Source organism: Choloepus didactylus, chromosome 10, assembly GCF_015220235.1.
Source record: "Choloepus didactylus isolate mChoDid1 chromosome 10, mChoDid1.pri, whole genome shotgun sequence".
NCBI lineage: Eukaryota > Metazoa > Chordata > Mammalia > Pilosa > Megalonychidae > Choloepus > Choloepus didactylus.
Genome location: NC_051316.1, coordinates 92,864,155 through 92,885,052, shown reverse-complemented (window position 1 = coordinate 92,885,052; position 20,898 = coordinate 92,864,155). Strand labels below are relative to the sequence as shown.

The 20,898-nt window shown below is 39.2% G+C and overlaps 1 protein-coding gene across 4 annotated transcripts in view; it reads left to right on the top strand.

The window, feature by feature from the left end:
* Nucleotides 1–20,898, top strand: part of SPTAN1 (spectrin alpha, non-erythrocytic 1) — a 72,982-nt gene that overhangs the window by 25,922 nt on the left and 26,162 nt on the right. For 2 of the 4 annotated variants that reach the window (XM_037798582.1, XM_037798581.1), the window contains exons 13-26: nucleotides 549–626; nucleotides 768–923; nucleotides 1,158–1,362; nucleotides 1,899–2,080; nucleotides 2,444–2,687; nucleotides 2,882–3,004; nucleotides 3,517–3,734; nucleotides 4,828–4,920; nucleotides 5,082–5,216; nucleotides 6,710–6,858; nucleotides 7,936–7,995; nucleotides 9,138–9,336; nucleotides 19,769–19,873; nucleotides 20,370–20,393. In XM_037798582.1, coding sequence (XP_037654510.1) covers nucleotides 549–626; nucleotides 768–923; nucleotides 1,158–1,362; nucleotides 1,899–2,080; nucleotides 2,444–2,687; nucleotides 2,882–3,004; nucleotides 3,517–3,734; nucleotides 4,828–4,920; nucleotides 5,082–5,216; nucleotides 6,710–6,858; nucleotides 7,936–7,995; nucleotides 9,138–9,336; nucleotides 19,769–19,873; nucleotides 20,370–20,393 — 1,971 coding nt within the window. The remainder of the gene's footprint in view (nucleotides 1–548; nucleotides 627–767; nucleotides 924–1,157; nucleotides 1,363–1,898; nucleotides 2,081–2,443; nucleotides 2,688–2,881; nucleotides 3,005–3,516; nucleotides 3,735–4,827; nucleotides 4,921–5,081; nucleotides 5,217–6,709; nucleotides 6,859–7,935; nucleotides 7,996–9,137; nucleotides 9,337–19,768; nucleotides 19,874–20,369; nucleotides 20,394–20,898) is intronic. The other 2 variants (XM_037798584.1, XM_037798583.1) reach the window with 1 other exon arrangement.

Below are 20,898 nucleotides of genomic sequence, written 5' to 3'. Positions count from 1 at the left end.
GAATTTCTGTTGGGGCTGATGGAACAGTTTTGGTAATAGAGGATGGTAGTAATAGCACAACACTGACTATAATTAACATCACTGAATTAAATAACTGAATGTTGTTAAAGGGAGAAATTTTAGGTTGTATGTATGTTACTAAGATAAAAGTTTTCAATAAAAGATTGACAACAGGAAAGATGGAAAGTTATTAAATCTCAAGAAAAACCTGAGCCTGATGCTTGAGATTGAAAATAAAAGCATCATGATTTAGTTAATTCTGCCAAAAAATACCTCTATTGGAACTCTTATCTCTTTGTGAAGGTCTTTGTAGTGGTAGAACCAGGAGTCAAAATAAACTGAACTTATAACTAATCTTTTAAATTACTGTATCATAAAGTATTAAAAAAAAAGTTAAGGGAAAATCATAAGGAACCTTAGAATGAAAACCTTGGCCCATGTTAAAGTTTAAAATGTTTTGTGACCTGTTCAGCAGTTACTTTTTTCTTTAGTAGCCAAGCTACAAAACAGTATGCTTGCTAGTGAAGGACTTTTACCTTCCTTCCTAGGCATTAGATGAATTTGCAACCAAGCTAATTCAGAACAACCACTATGCAATGGAAGATGTTGCTACTCGCCGAGATGCTGTAAGTTTCTAGGTTCTCTATGCTCCTTTCTGTGTATGGATATTCTTTCTAAGAGAGATATTAAAGTTAAGCCTCTTCAGCTGGAAATCTTAAAGTCTTGGGAGTAACAATTAGAGACTGAAATGGATCCTTGTCCTTCAGCTGTTGAGTCGTCGCAACGCCCTTCATGAGAGAGCCATGTATCGCCGGGCCCAGCTGGCTGATTCATTCCACTTGCAACAGTTTTTTCGTGATTCTGATGAGCTCAAGAGTTGGGTCAACGAGAAGATGAAAACTGCCACAGATGAAGCTTATAAGGTATTATACTGTTAGCATTGTCACGTAGCATTTGGTTAATAAAGCTAAACACAGGGTGGTTATCCTTAGCTCTCACAAATAAATTGTAGCTAAAAAAAGAAATAAAGGATTCCAAAATCCATGCTATTTAATATAAATTTACTGTTTTCTACATCTCCCTCATAAAGATAGATAGGAAGGTAACTTGACATGTTCAGGTTTAAGGTAGAACGCCCTTCTTTCTTTTATTGGCAGGACCCATCCAACCTACAAGGAAAAGTACAGAAGCATCAGGCTTTTGAGGCTGAGCTCTCAGCAAACCAGAGTCGCATTGATGCCCTGGAGAAAGCTGGGCAAAAGCTGATTGATGTCAACCACTATGCCAAAGATGAGGTAGCAGCTCGTATGAATGAGGTCATCAGTTTGTGGAAGAAGCTGCTAGAGGCCACTGAACTGAAAGGCAAGAGAAAATGTTTTTATTGGATTGTAATTGGAATATTTGAGAATTTAAATCTTCTTTATTTGCTAGGTGTTTTGGGGGACATAGACCATTCGGGTAAGGTGAGGTGAATGATCACTTGGGCAAATTTCTTATGAAGGAGTTACTTGGCTCAGGCTCTGATGTATAGTTAATTTGGTAAATACGGTTGAGTATGCTGATTGGTGGGGGAGCCTGACTGAGAAGGGAATGAATTGGCCAATCTTCCTTGATTAAATAGGGTCTCATCACATCTATCAAAATTTTGAGCCAAGCGCATTTACTAATTCTCAGGTGTCTACTTTATGGAGGCTAGACTACTTTTCAGACAACTTCCAATTCAGCCTCTAGAAGGTAGAGAGGTGGTTGGAATTTATATTTTCTTTACCTATGAGATAGAAGTGAAGCAATAACTAGAATTCTAATCCATAGTCTTTGACTAAGAAACCATAGTTTATGAGCAATGTTCATAGAAGGATGATGTTAACAGAGAAACTTAAACTTGCCTCTTTGAATAGGAATAAAGCTTCGTGAAGCTAACCAGCAGCAGCAATTTAATCGCAATGTTGAGGATATTGAATTGTGGCTGTATGAAGTGGAAGGACACTTGGCCTCAGATGATTATGGCAAAGATCTTACCAATGTCCAGAATCTCCAGAAGAAGCATGCCTTGCTGGAGGCAGATGTGGCTGCTCACCAGGTAGAGTGTGAATTGGGGGCTGTTGTTGGGCAAGTGATGTAGAAACAATAGGAGTGAAGGATGGCAAGCAATTCCAAGACCAAACTAGTTTGGGGAAGGATAAAATGTATTGATTTTCTTAGATAGCCCTTTATATTCTGTATGCCAATGCTCAAACTAAATTCTCTTTCCGCAGAGCTTTCTAAGAGCCCAACATGTGGGAAAGATGTCAAAAAGAATACTCTCAGGGTTGGAGGAAGATCATGTTAATTTTTCTTCTTATCTGATAAAACCACACCTAGAAATGTCAACCTAGAAATATCCTGAGCATAGTTGCCCAACATTCGTCAGAGCTTTTAAGATTCCTTTCTTTCCCATTCCCAGGATCGAATCGATGGCATCACCATTCAGGCCCGCCAATTCCAAGATGCTGGCCATTTTGATGCTGAAAACATCAAGAAGAAACAGGAAGCTCTCGTGGCTCGCTACGAGGCTCTCAAGGAACCCATGGTTGCCCGGAAGCAGAAGCTGGCTGATTCTCTGCGTTTGCAGCAGCTTTTCCGTGATGTTGAAGATGAGGAGACATGGATTCGTGAGAAAGAACCCATTGCTGCATCCACAAACAGAGGTCATTCTGCCTCCATCATGTGGAAATTTAGTTGGGGAAAGGCCATACCATTGTAGCATAGAAGTGACACATCTCAGAATGAGCAAGGGAAAGTTAACATTATTAAACTGGAGTCATGGTAGCTAAGAGTGACAGGTTAGTGCTGACTTCTCTCTTCATGGCTTGGATAACAAGAAAGTGTTTTCTACTTTCAGGCAAGGATTTGATTGGAGTCCAGAATCTACTAAAGAAACACCAGGCCCTACAAGCAGAAATTGCTGGACATGAACCTCGCATCAAGGCAGTTACACAGAAAGGAAATGCCATGGTGGAAGAAGGTAAGTGTTGTGAGACTATCGTCAGGAAAAGTGGCTTTGCTTTTCCTAGCTGCTTTTTGATTAAATGTATGGATTTTAGTGAGACCAAGCTCTGAGGTTGAAAACGTACCCATTCTTTCCTAATTGTGTGACACTGACTAAGTCTTAACCTCATTGAGCTTCACCTGCTTACCTGGGTAACAGTACCTAATATCAAGTAGGTAAAGTGCCTGGTACAGTGCCTGGCACATGTAAGGCGTATTCACTGGTAACATTACTAATGACGTGTTGGGTTATCTGCTTCTTAGAGTCTGGACTGGGGTCATAGTTTGAAGAGGCAAAAAAACAAGACAATCTTTTAAAGGGTTGGAACCCAAACTTCCTGTAACTCTTGGAATTAGGAAGGGGCCTGGCTCACCAAAATGTAGTAATGAAAGTTCCATAAATACACAGAAAGACTTCTTTTTTGTCCTCCTGTAATGTGTCCATATACATTTCTTTGTCCTCCCTTCCCTCCGCCTACTGGCTTCCAGGCCATTTTGCTGCAGAAGATGTGAAGGGCAAACTTAATGAACTGAACCAGAAGTGGGAATCACTAAAATCCAAAGCTTCCCAGCGTCGGCAGGACCTAGAAGACTCGCTGCAGGCCCAGCAGTATTTTGCTGATGCCAACGAAGCTGAGTCCTGGATGCGAGAGAAGGAGCCCATTGTGGGAAGCACTGACTACGGGAAGGATGAGGACTCTGCTGAGGTAATCTCTGAGCTTGGGAAGCATGTTAGGAAAAAAGATAAAAGTATGGAATGTATGGCTTCACAGTTGAGCTTCTTTTAGTTTTTATTGTGGTAGCATACATACAACATACAATTTCCTGTTTTTCACCTAAACTTTCAAAGATACAATTCAGTGATGTGAATTACATTCACAATTATATGCTACCATCACTACCATCCATTACCAAAACTTTTCCTTCACCCCAAACAGAAATTTTATACCAATTAGGCACTAACTCCCCATTCCCCATCCCTGCCCCACCCCAGTAACCTCTGTTCTAATCTCTGATTTTATTGACAATTGGTTGATTTTTTAAAGATGATTTAGAAATTTTTTACTTTTTATTACGGAAATTCAATCATATTTTTATTACGGAAATTCAATCATATCAAAACCTGTCACCTAGCTTCAAGCATTGTTATTCTGTCATCTTGTTTCAGCTGTTTTACCCACCATGTGTGTGTGTGCACACATATATGCACACTTTTGCTGGTAATCTATTTTTGGCTAAAGCTCTTACATTGTTTTCATAAAAATTTAGTTGTAGTCTCTATGCCTATCTCATTTCTTACCATAGTCTTCATAAAAACCAGAACAAGTTGAATATTGACATGAGCCGTATATTATTTTCCTGAAAGATGGGAAAATGGAAAAGCTTTGAGAATAGTAGGGGTGGAAAATGATAAAGCAACAAACTTGGAGACAGAAGGGAATAACAACAAGAAGGACAGTATATATGGCCAACTTCTATTTAGGGGTAATGTTTTATTTCTTAAGATGAGTGGTTGATTCACCAATATTTGTGATATTATTCTTTAGGTCTCTGCATATTTCAAGTATTACATAAATGAATATATAAAAGCAGGGTGAAAGATAATACTTGTAAGTCACAATGTTTCCTCCAAATTAAATGTTTATTTTTTTAGAAAAGGGTGGGAAAGTGCAGAATGAGAGGTGATCAAATAATCATGTAATTAAAGATTTCAGAGGGAGGATGTCATGTTGGTGAGAGCCAGTGACAGGAGGCTCAGACTCCTTGTGCAAGATACACTATGTGTGATTTTGGTTTCAGGCTCTACTAAAGAAACATGAAGCTTTGATGTCAGATCTTAGCGCCTATGGCAGCAGCATTCATGCTTTGCGAGAGCAAGCTCAATCGTGCCGGGTAAGCTTGACTTCATTTTCAGCAGATATGGGTTATTTGGAGGGCAGGAAAAGTTGAGGGACTTGGGATACTGCCAGCAGCAGGTATTATGGTTATAGGTAACATTAGACATTCACCATAGACATTCTTTAACCATGTTTGCCCTTCCATTGGATTTTTAGCAACAAGTGGCTCCCATGGATGATGAGACTGGGAAGGAGCTGGTCTTGGCTCTCTATGACTATCAGGAGAAGAGTCCTCGAGAAGTCACCATGAAAAAAGGAGATATTCTCACCTTACTCAACAGCACCAATAAGGCAAGGCATAGAAAGTGGTTGTGTGTGTGTTTCTGTCAACACCATCAAGTTTGCTCAGTTGAGTGTCTTAGGGTGGTTATGCCTCCCCACATGAGGCTGGTTTAGAATTTGAAGAAATATTAAGAATTTCCTCATTGAATCTTCTATTTAGTATAGTTTTATTCTATACTGCATATAATCAAGAAGGTATTAAATTTCTCTTCTTGAATACCTGTAAGTAGTATAGAGATTCATACTCTAAAGGGTTGCTTTTTTCATGATCGAATACCTTCAGGCGGAATTCTTTCTCTTTTGAGTTAAAGTCTGCTTCTCTATAACTTGCACCTGTTGGTTCTTAGTCTTAGACTAAACATCTACATCTCACTCAAGCAGAGAGTTGAAGACAGCTGTGACATCACCCCATAGGCTTTGATTTCTCCAAGTTAAATGCCACTTGGTTCATCAGCCTTTCTTCCTTGACTCATTCTGTTTTGACAGTGGCTTTGAAGTGAGGTGCATGATACTCCACAAATTCTCTGACTAATCCAAAGGAGGCTACTTCCTATCTTGGTTAAGGCTGGAAAAAATGTTCTCAGCCATTGTTGAGAACCTCCTTATTCCCACACCCCCAATCTTCTCTAGTCATGAGACATTGAGAAAATATGATTCATATCTTTCTGCTAACTTATTTAAACTTAAACCAACCAGGATGGTCTGACTCTGGTTTATTCGAGAGCAGCATTGTCCAGTAGAACTTGTCTGTGGTAATGGAAATTTTATATGTCTGTGCTGCTCATAGAGTAGCTTCTCCCTATGTATAGTTATTAAGCACTTGAAATGTGGCTAGTTGTATATACGTTATATTTTACAATAAGGAAGTCATTGAAACTATGGTTTCACTGTTATAACTCATAACAACTTTGGAAATTTCCCATATATTACTTGTTAAATCATACTTGGAAAGATATTACCTTTTTGTATGTATGTTATATTTCATAATAAGGAAATAACTGAAACAGTGGAACTGTAACCTATAATATTCTTTGAAATTTGCTCTCTAACTACTTGTTAAATTGCACTTGGAAAGTTATTACTTCTATGTATATATATTATATTCTACAACAAAAAAATGATAAAAAGAAATGTGGCTAGTGCAACTAAGAAACTGAATTTTTTAATTTAATTTTAATTTATTTAAATTTAAATAGCCACATCATTTAGTGGCTATAATATCAGAAAGCACAGTTCTAGAATGTCTAAGCAAAGAGAAGGATGCCCTTCATGTCTGGGTATCAGTGCTGCCTCACTCATTACTATTTCCATACTTGGCATGTCATGAAAAGGTGAGACCACAATTTTAGTCCTTGGGCAGAGCGACTTTGACATGAAATGGAATCCTCCTAAAATGATTAGCACTCTCTTTTGTGTGCACATACACACCTCCTTGAATACTTCCTTCCTGTGGGAAGTATTTTTCTTTCAGCTCTCTCACACCCACACCCTTTTTTCTTTAGGACTGGTGGAAAGTCGAAGTGAATGATCGTCAGGGTTTTGTGCCAGCTGCATATGTGAAGAAATTGGACCCTGCCCAGTCAGCATCCCGGGAGAATCTTCTGGAGGAGCAAGGCAGCATAGCACTGCGGCAGGAACAAATTGACAATCAGTAAGGGCGGTATAGTCTGATCACAAAGGTCTCAGGCAGCACAAGGGGCTTAAGCTGCAGCACTCTTAAGCACAGGGTTTAGGTAGAATGTCCTGAGGCTTCTGGAGTGAATATTCTTCTGATGCCCAACTATACTCAAGGGCATATTCTTCCTGCTTTCCCCAAGTTATTTTTAACCTACAGAATTCTCTGTTTTAACTTAAAATCCTTGATATCTTATTTTCCTTTTTTTTTTTTTAATTCCCCTGAGCTCATGGGTTTCTTTTCCTAAATAGCATTTTTCTAAACATTACAATCTTAACCTCATCCTCTGGTTTGAGATGCTTTCTGAAATTGGATTTTTAGATGTTTCATACCCCTACAGCTCTGCCCCTTATAACAGGCTGCTCAGCGAGCCGCTCCTTCTGGTACCATGGCTTGGTGTTCTGAAAACGGAATTTATTTTAATGAAATGGTTCTGTCTCCTTTCCTATAGCTATCCCCATGTTGACCCATGTCCCTTCTTTATGCCATATCTTATTCCACTGATGAAATCACCAGCTTTGGAACTTGGGAAATATCCAGAAAATACATTTCTTTTAGAGTTGATGCTAATTGAACTTTTCTGACCCTGATGATCCCGCTCACGGTCTCCTTCTGTTGCTGTTAAGACAAGAATGAGAGGTGTTGGTCTGTATTCTTACCTGAGTCATAAATGTGAGAGCAAAAAAATGTGGACCAAATATATGGCCAAAGTTGCTTGTTAACTCTCAGTAAAAATTTGTTTTAGGGGCAGTTTTATTGTCTGACCTTGCTCTTTGAAATTACTAGTGTTTCCAGTTCAGGAAAATCTGTTGCCTTAGGCTTGACAGAATTCTCAGGAAAATAAAAGTGAAATAATCCTCTAATTTAATTTTCCTGCTCTTTCTTAACTGTGATTTCATTCATGGCATGCTTCTAATAGCTTTTGAGTGACTCCTTAATTTTCCCCACTTAAGGCATCAGCTGTCATGGCACTAGTTGGAGCTGCTGCTATTTATTCCTGTGGATTAATCCCACTAATTTGTGCATGCTTTTGCTGTGCCCCCCTCTGTGCAGGACACGCATAACTAAGGAGGCCGGCAGTGTATCTCTGCGTATGAAACAGGTGGAAGAACTGTGAGTAGGCTGAACACCTTGCTGAGCACCCTTGTCCATTGCTGTACCTGTCCATCCTCCCTTTGCCGCTTCTCTTGAAGGCAGTTGTTCATCCAGACGAGGTGGTGGGAGGAACTGCGTTTTCTGTGCTACAGCTTTTGCTCATAAGGGCAGAGTTTTTGGTGAAGCTGTGTAGTTGCTGACTGCTCATATCATTGGTTGCTTCCATGTGCAGTTGTGTGTTCAGAGTGTTGTTGGTTCCCCCTCCTGTTGGTTCTTCATGATAGACCAGCCACTATCAGTAGTAAACCTAAAGGCTGATTACAAAGTATTTTTTAGTAGAAAGGAAACTAAATCCCTCTCGTAAAGAGCTCTGATCTTGGTAAATCATTGCTTTTTTTATTTCAATTCGGGAAGCTTAGATTTGATGGTGATTCTGGATTTTTTTTTCTTTTAACTTTTAACTTAGTTTTATTGAGCTTGTCATTTTCATGTCTCTAAAGATAGTAGTGATGCAGCCTTTTGTATTTTAGTTCACAAGCGTTTAGAATATTCTTTGATTTTTAAGATATCTTCCAGATAACAAAATGGTACAGGTACTCTGTACTCTACCTGATTTTCCTTCTGAAGTTGCCAAAAGTCAGCATTATTTCAGACATTTCCTACTGATGCAGATATAGAAACCTCCTGTAGCTATTTGTAAGTTCAGTGTACCTTACCTTCCCCTCTCTGCCTGGGAGTGCTTCAGAAAATTATAAGAGAGAAAAAACAATCCTCTGTATACATTATGCCCAGCAAATTCAACTCATTTCTCAGCTGTAGTTGCATGAACCTTGTGTTATTGTGCTAATGCTTGGTTTCAGTCATTTGTGGTTGTGATGTCATAAGTGCAAAATTGATCTGAGGCTAAGTATGCCTGGCTGTTCTAGCCACTCAATTGTGAACAATACAGCATATGCTTGTCCTGTGGTTGTGGTGTGGATACTTAGGTTCTTGATCTTCATTTACATTCTGGTACTTTTGTCACAAGGGCATCAGTAAATCAAACTTACAGCCTTGGATCCATAACTTGGAGACACCTGATGGTTTACCATTATGTTATTGTCTGTAGGAAGCTAACTGCTTTCCTTGTCCCTTCTTGTCACCCTCTTGAATTAAATCAGATATCAATCTCTGTTGGAACTGGGTGAGAAGCGTAAAGGCATGTTAGAGAAGAGTTGCAAGAAGTTTATGTTGTTCCGTGAAGCAAATGAACTACAGCAGTGGATCAATGAGAAGGAAGCAGCTTTGATGAGTGAGGAGGTCGGCGCAGACTTGGAGCAGGTTGAGGTGCTACAGAAGAAGTTTGATGACTTTCAAAAGGTAGGAGAAGTCTTGTGGCTCTGCTGAAAAATCATGTGAAGACTTGATTCTCTTGATTTTTTTGCTGCAGATAGCTGGAATGAAAATTACGTGGATTATATTCCACCATCTGTGTAGCTGTTTTTTTAAAAACTTATTTTGAAATAATTTCAAACTTACAGGATAGTTGTAGAAATAATACAAATTCAGTAGAAAGAACTCCAGCATATCCCCACACCTCCAGATACCCAGACCCACCAATTTTAGCATTTTGCCACTTTTGCTGTATTTTTTTGCTATATTTTGCTATTTGAACTTTTTTTTTTAATTTTTATTGAGATTGTTCACATACCGTACAATTATCCAAAGATTCAAAGTGTACAATCAGTTGCCCCTGCTACCCTCATACAGCTGTGCATCCATCACCGCACTTAATTTTTGTTCAATTTTTAAAACCTTTTCATTACTCCAGACAAGAAATAAAGCGAAAGACAAGAAAAGGAGGGGAAGAAAAAAAAAAAAAGAAATTCGAATCCTCCCATTTCCCTAACCAACCCCTTCAATTGTTGACTCACAGTATTGGTATAGTACATTTGTTACTGTTTATGAAAGAACGTTGAAATACTATTAACTGTAGTACATAGTTTTCAATAGGTATATACTTTTTCCCTATATGCCCCTCTATTATTAACTTCTAATTGTATTGTCATACATTTGTTCTGGTTCATGGAAGAGATTTCTAATATTTGTACAGTTAATCATGGACAGTGCCCACCATAGGATTCAGTTGTATACATTCCCATCTTTTGACGTCCAACTTTCCTTCTGGTGACATATGTGACTCTAAGTTTCCCCTTTCCACCTCATTCATGCACCATTCAGCACTTGTAGATATTCTCACATCTTGCTACTGACACCTCTGTTCATTTCCAGACATTTAAGTTCATCCTAGTTGAACATTCTGCTCATACTAAGCAACCACTCCCCATTCTTTAGCCTTGTCCCGTATCTTGGTACCTTATATTTCATGTCTATGAGTTTACATATTATAATTAGTTCTTATTAGTGAGTCCCTGCAATATTTGTCCTTAATGTGTCTGGCTTATTTCACTCAGTATATTGCCCTCGAGGTTTCTTCATCAACCCATTTTTATTTTTAGTTGCTTTTATTCACATGTCATACATTCCATCCTAAGAAACAATCGATGGTTCTCTGTATGGTCACATATTTACGTGTTCACCACCTTCACCACTATCTATATAACGGCATCTACATTTCTTCCACAAGGCAGAAGGGAGAGTCAAAGAAGGTAGAGAGGCAAAAGAAAAAAGAAAGAGGAAAAAAAATGACAGCTAGGAAGCAGCAAAAGGAAAGATAACCTTAAATCAAAGTAGAGTCAGACAACACCACCAATGTCAAGTGTCTAACACACCTACCCTATCCCCCCATCTTATCTGCATTTACCTTGGTATATTGCCTTTGTTACATTGAAGGGAGCATAATACAATGATTCTGTTAGTTACAGTCTCTAGTTTACGTTGATTGCATCCCTCCCCCAATGCCTCCCCATTTTTAACACCTTGCAAGGTTGACATTTGCTTGTTCTCCCTCATAAAAGAACATATTTGTACATTTTATCACAATTGTTGAACACTCTAGATTTCACCAAGTTACACAGTCCCAGTTTTTATCTTTCCTCCTTTCTTCTGGTGTCTCACATGCTCCCAACCTTCCTCCCTCAACCGTATTCATAGTTATCTTTGTTCAGTGTACTTACATTGCTGTGCTACCATCTCCCAAAATTGTGTTCCAAACCACTCACTCCTGTCTTCTATCACTCTGTAGTGCTCCCTTTAGTATTTCCTGTAGGGCAGGTGTCTTGTTCACAAAGTCTCTCATTGTCTGTTTGTTGGAAAATATTTTGAGCTCTCCCTCATATTTGAAGGACAGCTTTGCTGGATATATGATTCTTGGTTGACGGTTTTTCTCTTTCAGAATCTTAAATAAATCACACCACTTCCTTCTTTCCTCCATGGTTTCTGCTGAGAGATCTGCACAGTCTTATTAAGCTTCCTTTGTATGTGATGGATTGCTTTTCTCTTGCTGCCTTCAGGATTCTCTCTTTGTCTTTGACATTAGATAATCTGATTAAGTGTCTTGGTGTAGGCCTATTCAGATCTATTCTGTTTGGAGTACGCTGTGCTTCTTGAGAGATGGGAAATTTTCATTGATTATTTCTTCTATTATTGCTTCTGCCCCTTTTCCCTTCTCTTCTCCTTCTGGGACACCAGTGATACGTACATTCTTATACTTTGTTTTGTCCTTAAGTTCCCGGAGACGTTGCTCATATTTTTTCATTCTTTTCTCCATCTGCTCCTTTGCATGTAGGCTTTCAGGTGTTTTGTTCTCAGTTTCTGAGTGTTTTCTTCTGCCTCTTGAGATCTGCTGTTGTATGTCTCCATTGTGTCTTTCATCTCTTGTGTTGTGCCTTTTGTTTCCATAGATTCTGCTAGTTGTTTTCTTGAACTTCCGATTTCTGCCTTATGTATGCCCAGTGTTTTCTTGATAGCCTTTATCTCTTTTGCCAAATCTTCTCTAAACTTTTTGAATTGATTTAGCATTAGTTGTTTAAATTCCTGTATCTCAGTTGAAGTGTACGTTTGTTCCTTTGACTGGGCCATAACTTTGTTTTTCTTAGTGTAGGTTGTAGTTTTCTGTTGTCTAGACATCTGATCTCCTAGGCCACCCCAATCAGGTTTTCCCAGACGAGAATAGGCCCAGGTCACAGAAGGAGGAAATATTCAGCATCCGGTTTCCCTGATAGTTTTTCTTAGAGGATTGACACACCCTGTGCTTTTCTGCCTGGCAGGTGCACCTGTCAGCCTGTCACCAGCTGGTGTAAGGGGGTGTGGTCCACGGCTCTCCTCCCCCAGGCTTTGGGGTCTGGTTCCGGTAAGGCAGGCAGTGGAGCTGGGCCTCCTCCTTTTCCTCTTGGGAAGCTATGCCCCCTCCAGAGAGGTCATCTGAGTATCAATAAGTTCTTTGTTTCTCTGACTGGTCAAAGTGCTGCAATTTTAAAATGGCTGAGGCTTTCTTTACTGCAAAGTGCTGTGGGCTGAAAACGGCTGAGGCTTTCTCCACAGAGAGAGAAAAGGACAGAAAACTCCCAGATTCACCCATCAGCCAGAGATAGCACCCAATCCTCTGGGCTCCCCGTCCTGAGACAGATATGTCCGACTCTTCCAAGGTCAGTTGTCACCAAAAGCCTCTGTCTGCTTGTTGGGGATTCGCTGTCTGTATTGAGCAGTTAACATTAAAACCCCAGTTGGAGCTGGGCTAAGGTACACTAGTTTGTTTGGAGAGCGCTGCTTTCTAGCACCACGAGGCTTCTGTGAGGGAGGGGCTCTCGTCTCTCTGGGTGGGTCCACAGTTTTTACTTACAGATTTTATACTGCGATCTCGGGCATTCCTCCCAATTCAGGTTGGTGGGTGATGAGTGGACAGTCATGTTTGTCTCCCTGCAGTTATTCCAGGTTATTTACCAGTTTTTTGGTCATTTATGAATTGTTCCAGTGGGGACTAACAGTCTTCCACTCCTCTCTATGCCGCCATCTTAGCTCCTCCCCTATTTGTACATTTGAGAGCTGACTGTATGCATCATACTCCTTGAATACATGCTTCCAGGTACATTTCTTACAAACAAAGATATTCATATATGTAATCACTTTAAGTACATCTATCAGGTTCAAGAAATTTAACATTGATGTAAAGCTTCATTCTAAATTCCAGTTTTTTCTTATGTCCCCATAATGTCCATTTGAGCCTGTTCTCCTCCATTCTTAGATCCCATCCAGTATCGTATATTACATTTAATTGTCATTATCTCTTTAGTTTCTCTCTTTTTTTTTTTTTTCAGTTGTGGAAACAGATATTCAACATAAATCTCTCCATCCCAATCCTTCCCAAGCATACCATTCAGTGGTATTAATTGCATTCACAATATTGCAGTACTTTTGCTACCATCCAATACCAGAACTTTCCTTCGCCACAGAAACCCTACACTCATTTTGTGTTAATTCCCCTTTGTCCCTACCCTTTAACCCTAGTAACCTATACTCTACTTCTGTTCAATGAGTTTACATATTCTCTGATATTTTCTTTATGGTTGCCATGGGTTGAAATTTAACATCTTACATTTATAACAATCTCGTTTGCTTTGATACCAACTTAACTTTAATACTATACAAAACTGTTCCTTTACTCCTCCGTCACCCTACCGTGTGACAGATTATGTATTTTATACATTATAGTCTAAAACCATTGATTTATCATTACATTTTATTCATTCATCTTTTAGATCCTGTAGGAAATAGGAAAAAGTGGACTTACAAATAAAAATACAGTAGTGCTGGCATTGATATTTACCCATGCCATTACCTTTACCGGAGATCTTTATCTCATTTCTTCACGTGACTTCAATCAGTTGTCTAATGTCCTTGTCCAGTGTCCTTTCCTTACAACTGGCAGAACTCCCTTTAGCATTTCTTCACCACTTCGTCTAGTGGTGACGAAGTCCCTCAGCTTTTGTTTATCTGGGAATGTCTTAACCCCTCCCTCATTTCTGAAAGTGAGTTTGCCAGATAAGAATTTTTGGTTGGAAATTTTTGTTTTTAGTACTTTAAATATGCCATCCCTCTGCCTTCTTACCTCTGTGGTTTCCAGCGAGAAATGGAAACTTTATCTTTTTTAAATTCAGTTTTATTACTATCTGTTCCCTACAGTCATCCACAGTGTTGTTCACAGTACCATCATACAGTTGTGCATTCATCACCAAAATAAATTTTTGAACATTTTCATTACTCCAAAAAAAAGGAGAAAAAAAAAAAAGAAAATACAAGTAAAGAACACTCAAAACATCCCACCACCACCCCTAAAGAACACTCAAAACATCCCACCACCACCCCTTACCCCCTATTATTTATTTAATTTTTGTCCCCATTTTTCTACCCATATGTCCATACACTGGATAATGGAAGTGTGAGCCACAAGATTTTCACAATCACACAGTCATACCATGTAGATTACATAGTTATACAATCGTCTTCAAGAATCAAGGCTACTGGGTGCAGGAACTTAATCTTATTGAGGCTCCCATGTACATGATATGTTGCTTCTCTCTGTGGCATTCAGGATTTTCTTTTTATCTCTGGCATTCGACAGGTTGATTATAATGTAGCCCAGTATAGGTCTGTTTGGGTTTATCCTGTTTGGATATCCTTTTTGTCACAGATTACGTATTTTATACATTATAAGATACATTGAGCATCTTGTCTTGCATTCAGTTTTGGAAGTTTTCAATCATTTTTTTCTTTGAAAATTCTCTCTGCTCTTTTCTCTTTCTTCTTCTGGGAATATCACAAGGAGTATATTGGTGCGCTTGATGGTGTCCCACAGGTTCCTCAGGCTCTCTTCACTTTTCTTCATTCTTTTTTCCTTCTCCTCAAATTGAATGCTTTGAATTGTCTTTTCTTTAAGTTCTCTGATTCTTTTTTTTTTGCCAGCTCCAATCTGCTGTTGAACCTCTCTAGGAAATTTTTTATTTCTATTACTTTGGTTTTCTGCTCTGTTTGGTTCCTTTTCATAATTGAGGTGGAAAACCTCTCTGTTGATATTCTCTTTGTATTTATCTGTTGTTCTCCTGATTTCCTGTAGTTCTTTATCCATGTTTTCCTTTAGCTCTTTGAACATATTTAGGGCTATTTTTTTTATAAAGTGTTTTGTCTGGTATGTCTCAGGTCTGGTCCTCCTCACTGATGGTTTCTAATGCTTCAGTCTCCTTTGCCTGGACCATCACTTCCTGTTCCTTTGTGATACCTATCTTTCATTGTAATGTAGACATTTTGATATTTTATTTTGTCTTTGTTGGAATTTAGATTCTGAGGTGTCTATAAACTTCTATCCAGCTAGGGTTATGACAGAGCTTTCATAACCCTAGCTGGATAGGAGCTAACAAAAAAAAAAAAAAAAAAATCCACCTTTCCTACTCTTTGCAGATTGACCTGTACATGTGTTCTCTTTCAGAACTTATCCATACAGTGAATTTAGAGAGTAGCTCCAGGCCAAAGCATAGGAGGCTCCCTGGTCCTCTCTGTACATTTGTCTTGTCTTGGGTATGCACATTGGCCATAGGAGATCACTTGTTTACGTGGATACAAATGTCCAAGGAAAGAATTGCTTCATGGTTCCAGGCCCTTCACTGTAGTCCTACAGCCAGCAGCCACTTGACCCCTCTCCCACAGCATTCTGTAGGAGAGCTCTGAACCGCCTTCTATATGCAGGGCAAGTTCTGGGACAACGAGTTCCTCAGTTTGTGGTATGTGTATGAAGATTACTATGTTCCCTCTGGAACCAGAACCAGGGATCCAGACTGGGAGCATGGGCCAGCTCCATGCCAAGCCAGTGAGGGGTGGGAGAGAAGCTAGCCAGGGTGCCAGGAGATCCTACCACTTTTAAGTAGGCTTTTTTCTTGATTTGGTGCTCTCCCTGTTACTGCAGTCTTTTTTTTTTTTTTTAAATTAAGTTAAGATTCAAGTTATCTGAAATTCAATAACAGGCAAAACTGATCAATGATGACAAGACAAAACAGTTGTTCTTCTGGGGAGATAAAGATGACTTATGAGAGCACACATTAAAAATAATTACTATGGTAGCATACATACAACTAACATTTCCAATTTTAAACACTTTTGAGTACATGTACACAATTCACTGGTGTTAATCACACTCACAATGTTGTGTGACCATCATCACCATTAATTACCAGAACTTTTCCATCTCCCCAAACTTGTTAAGCCTTTCTTGTCTTCCAGACCATACCCACAGCCTACCAACTAGCTTTATGTTTCTTCTGGACCCCACAAATTGGCAGCTAAAGTTGGACCACAATGAAGGTTATCATTGAGTGTTGGGGGGAGGTGAATAAGGTGTATAGTCCCCACCACCACCACCATTAGTATTTCCTGAATAATTCAATAACATTTAATAAAATTTTGCTCACAGGCTGCCATGAGCAGAAGTCAGTTTTAGGAACTGGAGAGAAGGGAATGCAGGGCAGAGACCATTTCAGCAAGACTTGGGTGGCTGCTGAACTTCACAGACTGTTTTGCCATTTGGGGATTTTCTAAGCAGTGTATTACACACTTCTCTCTAGCTGTTAGATAGGTGGCCTGAAATCCCTGCTGAGCCAGGTAGGTAGGTGTATTTTCATTTTAGCTAATAACCACTTTGATCTTTGTTATTTTCTTCCATCGTCTTTTCTTCCTCCTTTGGATTTAATTGCTTCTCTTCCACCCCAATTGTTGGAGATATATCCTTACATCATTGATTTTCAGCATTTATTTTTTCTAACATATGCAATTAAGACTAAAATAATCACTCTCAACCTGGCTCTGGCTATGTTTTAGTTTGTCAGGACTGCCATGACAAATACTGCAGGCTGGTTGGCTTAAACAATAGGAATTTATTATCTCTCAGTTTTGGAGGCTCGAAGTCTGAAATCAAGGTATTGGCAGGCCATGCTTTCTCAGAAGTCTGGTTTCCTGATGGTGGCTTGTATGCCGCTGTCATTTGGTGATGTGTTTTCTGTGATCTACTGTGGCCTCTGCTTTCATGTCCAACTTTCCTTTGCCTTAAGGACTCTAGTCATATAGGATTAAGGCCCACCTTGATTCAATTTGGTCTCTTCTTAACAGACTCTTTGAAGATCACATTCACAAATGAATTCACACCCATGGGACCAGGGGCACTATAAAATGTCTTATAGGAGACATGATTTAATTCCTAGCAGGCTATATACGAAGTCATATGTGATCTTTTACAAAAATTTTCTTCTACTGGGTGTGTTCTAGCCTGAATATTCTGAAATCAGAGCCCAAGGATGAACTTTCTATTTGGGCTTAATTTTAGATTTACAGAAATTTTGCAATGGAGAGAACCTAAAATGCTATTTAAGTCCTTTGTAGAGAAAAGCATTAGAATCCAAGTTTGGGGGACGAATTTGGGATTACAAAATGGGATAGAGGCAATATATGTTGGAATCTTGGCAGCAGCCAAAACGGACTGTTTTGTGGCCAAGAAAGTGGCCTATGGGGACTCTAAAGTTGGGACATATGCTGAATTGGAAAGAGTACTGGATTATCTGTATAAGTTAAGGAGACAGGACAAGAACCCTTGGGGTCTGTGTGGTGTGTCCATATTTCTCTTAGAACGATGCTCTTGATGCCTTCCTCAGGTAATTGCTGTTGTTGAGCTTCTTGTTCTTTTTGCTGAATATGCTTGTATGTTGCTTTCTTGAGTTTTACTCTATGGTTCTGGAACCAAACCTCAGTACTGTTGGATGTATACCCATCTTAAAGGCCAGATCTTCAAATCTTCTAGTTGTTTTTCAGTGAACATAGTTCATTTCCTTTGTGGCCGCCTCTGGTGCTTGCGTGAGTCAGTTCATCTGGGCCGTAGAGCATCAATCACTGTCCCAGTTAGCTAATGCTGCCATTATGCAAAATACCACAAATGGATTGGCTTTTATAAAGGGGGGTTATTTGGTTACAAAGTTACAGTCTTAAGGCCATAAAGTGTCCAAGGTGAGGCCTCAACAATCGGGTACCTTCACTGGAGGATGGCCATTGGTGTCCGGAAACCCTCTGTTAGCTGGGAAGGCACGTGGCTGGTGTCCGCTTGTTCCCAGGTTGGGTTTCAAAATGGTGTTCTCCAAAATGTTTCTCTTGGGGCATTTTGTCCTCTCGTAGCTGCATTCCTCTTCAGAATGTCCCGCTCAGTTCCTTTCTGGTCCTTCTGTCTGAGAATTCCTTTATAGGACTCCAGTGATCCAATTAACACCCACCCTGAATGGGCAGGGTAACACCTCCATGGAAATTATCTAATCAGACGTTTCACTCACAGTTAGTTGATTGAGTCACATCTGCATGGAAACAGTCAATCAAAGAATTCCAGTCTAATCAACACTAGTATGTCTGCCCCCACAAGATTGCATCAAAGATAATGGCATTTAGAGGGACATTATACATCCATACTGGCAAAATCACTTTCTGAGTTCTTCCAGGCTTAAGAAGTTATCAGAAGTAGAGACAGTCATAGGGGTCACTTGGGCCTCCAAAGTGTGGAGTAATAGTTCTTTACAATGCCAGGATCTGGCAGTCAACACCTGAACTGAGTGATTAAAAATAGCATCTAGTAGCATCATCAGCAGGAGGACATCTGGCATGGTGCACCTCCCGATGTGATGGGAGAGGAAAACCTTAAAGAAGATGCTCGGAGCCTGTCGTCTTTTAATCTTGGTCTGTTCAGATGTTCAGATCCAGTGACAAGCTGTTGCCTGCAGTCTTTTAACTGTTGTCTGGAACATTGGGAAAGATGGTTTTGCCAGTTGTTGCTGGTTGTTCAAAGTTTCTGTGGGGGGGATGGAGTCTAGAAGCTTTTCACTTCCCCATCTTCATTGGGGTGCGGTCTGTGTAGCTAATTTTAAATGACCTTAATCAAAACTTTTCTTGAACCAGTGTAGTTTCAAGAGAAAGAGACACAGGGAAGGAGATGCAGTTTGCTTTACATTTTGTTTTAAGAATGTTTCTAAACCTAAAATATAAAAATGTTTGACAGTGTTCTTTTTTTATGTAATTGGGGTAAAAATTCACATAATGGAAGATTAGCCATTTTAAAGTGTACAATTCAATGGCTTTAATACATTTACAGTGTTGTACAACCATCATCTCTGTTTAGTTCCAAAACATTCTCATTACCTCAAAAGGAAACCCCATACCCATTAAGCAGTCGCTCTCCATTCCCACCTTCCCCTAGTGCCTGGCAGCTACTAATCTGCTGTCTATCTTCATGGATTTAACAATTCTGTATATTTCATGTATGTTACCTTTTGTGTCTGGCTTCTTTCACTTAGTTTAATATTTTCATGATTCATCCATGTTGTAGCATGTATCAGAACTTCATTCCATTTTATGGCTGAATAATATTTCATTGTATGGACAGGTCATATTTTATCTATTCCTCAGTTTAAAAGTATTCTTATAACCAATTAAAATGCAACTTACCCCCCATAGGCATTAAAATTTCATCATATTTTAAAAACATTGTTTCCCTCTTCCCCAAAAAAAAGGTTTTAAAAAAATCTCTATTCAATTAGAATAATGGTTAATTAACTACAGTTAGGCAAATTTGAGATGAGTACCCTATTATTTTCTTCTTTGATAGTAGCAGTCATGATTTCTTAATTTAGGTCACTCATTTGGGAGTAGAAAAACCAATTCATAGGATACTTGTTGAACAGAAATTGATAGGTTCAAGCTACAGTTTATGAATATCCGTTGCCCTCTTTCTCTTTGACTTGCTCTTGTGGGTTTTAGTTATTATGGCTTTTGCTTTAAGGATCTGAAGGCCAATGAGTCACGGTTGAAGGACATTAACAAGGTGTCTGAAGACCTGGAGTCTGAAGGTCTGATGGCAGAGGAAGTGCAGGCAGTACAACAACAGGTGGGTGTGTCAATCTTGGATCAAAGTTTTGTTGCCATAAGGAAGCAACTTGTACCTTCCTATGTCTTTCATACACCAATAAGCAGTGTTTCCTAGTATGGAATTGTAGCTAAGATGCAGTTCATGTCCCTTATTAGACCTAAACCATTTTGTTTAGCTTCCTTGAACCACTATCCCTTACCTTCCTACAGGGGTGGGAATAGCTCCTATCTTCTCTTAAGCCCATTGAATATTGTGAAGGTTGTTTAATGTTTCTATAGCCCCTTAACTAATAATAAACTCATGAGGTCCTTAAATAAATAAAAGGTTTTACATGGAAATATCAGGCCTCTCTAGTAGACAGTAGATTTTAAAAAGCTTTTCTGGCCAGCTGGGCTAGCATTTCTGTATGTTTTTGTGTAACTCTCCTGTGTCTACAGATCTGGGAGTAATGAGTATTCCCAAGCTGTGTGTGTTTCCTCTAATTATGAAACTGGTGTCCCTCTTCTCCTTGTAGGAGGTGTATGGAATGATGCCCAGGGTAAGTCCCAACTACTCCATGCGGAACTTGAACATGAGAAGGATTAGCTCTTGGGAAGAATATAAAGTCGAGCCTCTTAAGGACTTTTCTGTTCCTGGATCTCAGAAATGCCTTTGGTCAAAATGTAAAAGCCTGTGGAAAAGAAATGCCAAAATTAGTTTCCATTTGCTATTCTCCAAAAGACAAAAAAGTCTTAATTTCTTCATTTTTATAAAACTTTTCTTCCGCCTATAATTTGGGTTTTGTTTTTTGTTTTTTTCTTTAATTACCCCTTTTGAGAGAATCCTATGAGTATGACATAAGGAAAAGTTGATCGTTTTATTATTAAATTTCCTTATTCTCTCCGGTTCTTCTACTGAGGTAGAAAATTGGAATTTTTCTCATTTTGCTTAATCTGTCCCATCTAACCTTGCAGTTTGCTACCAGCTAATTATAAACTCGAAATTATGGAGGGAAAATGCTGTTCTGGTTAATTTATCTGTGAATTCCCCCTTGGGAAATAAAA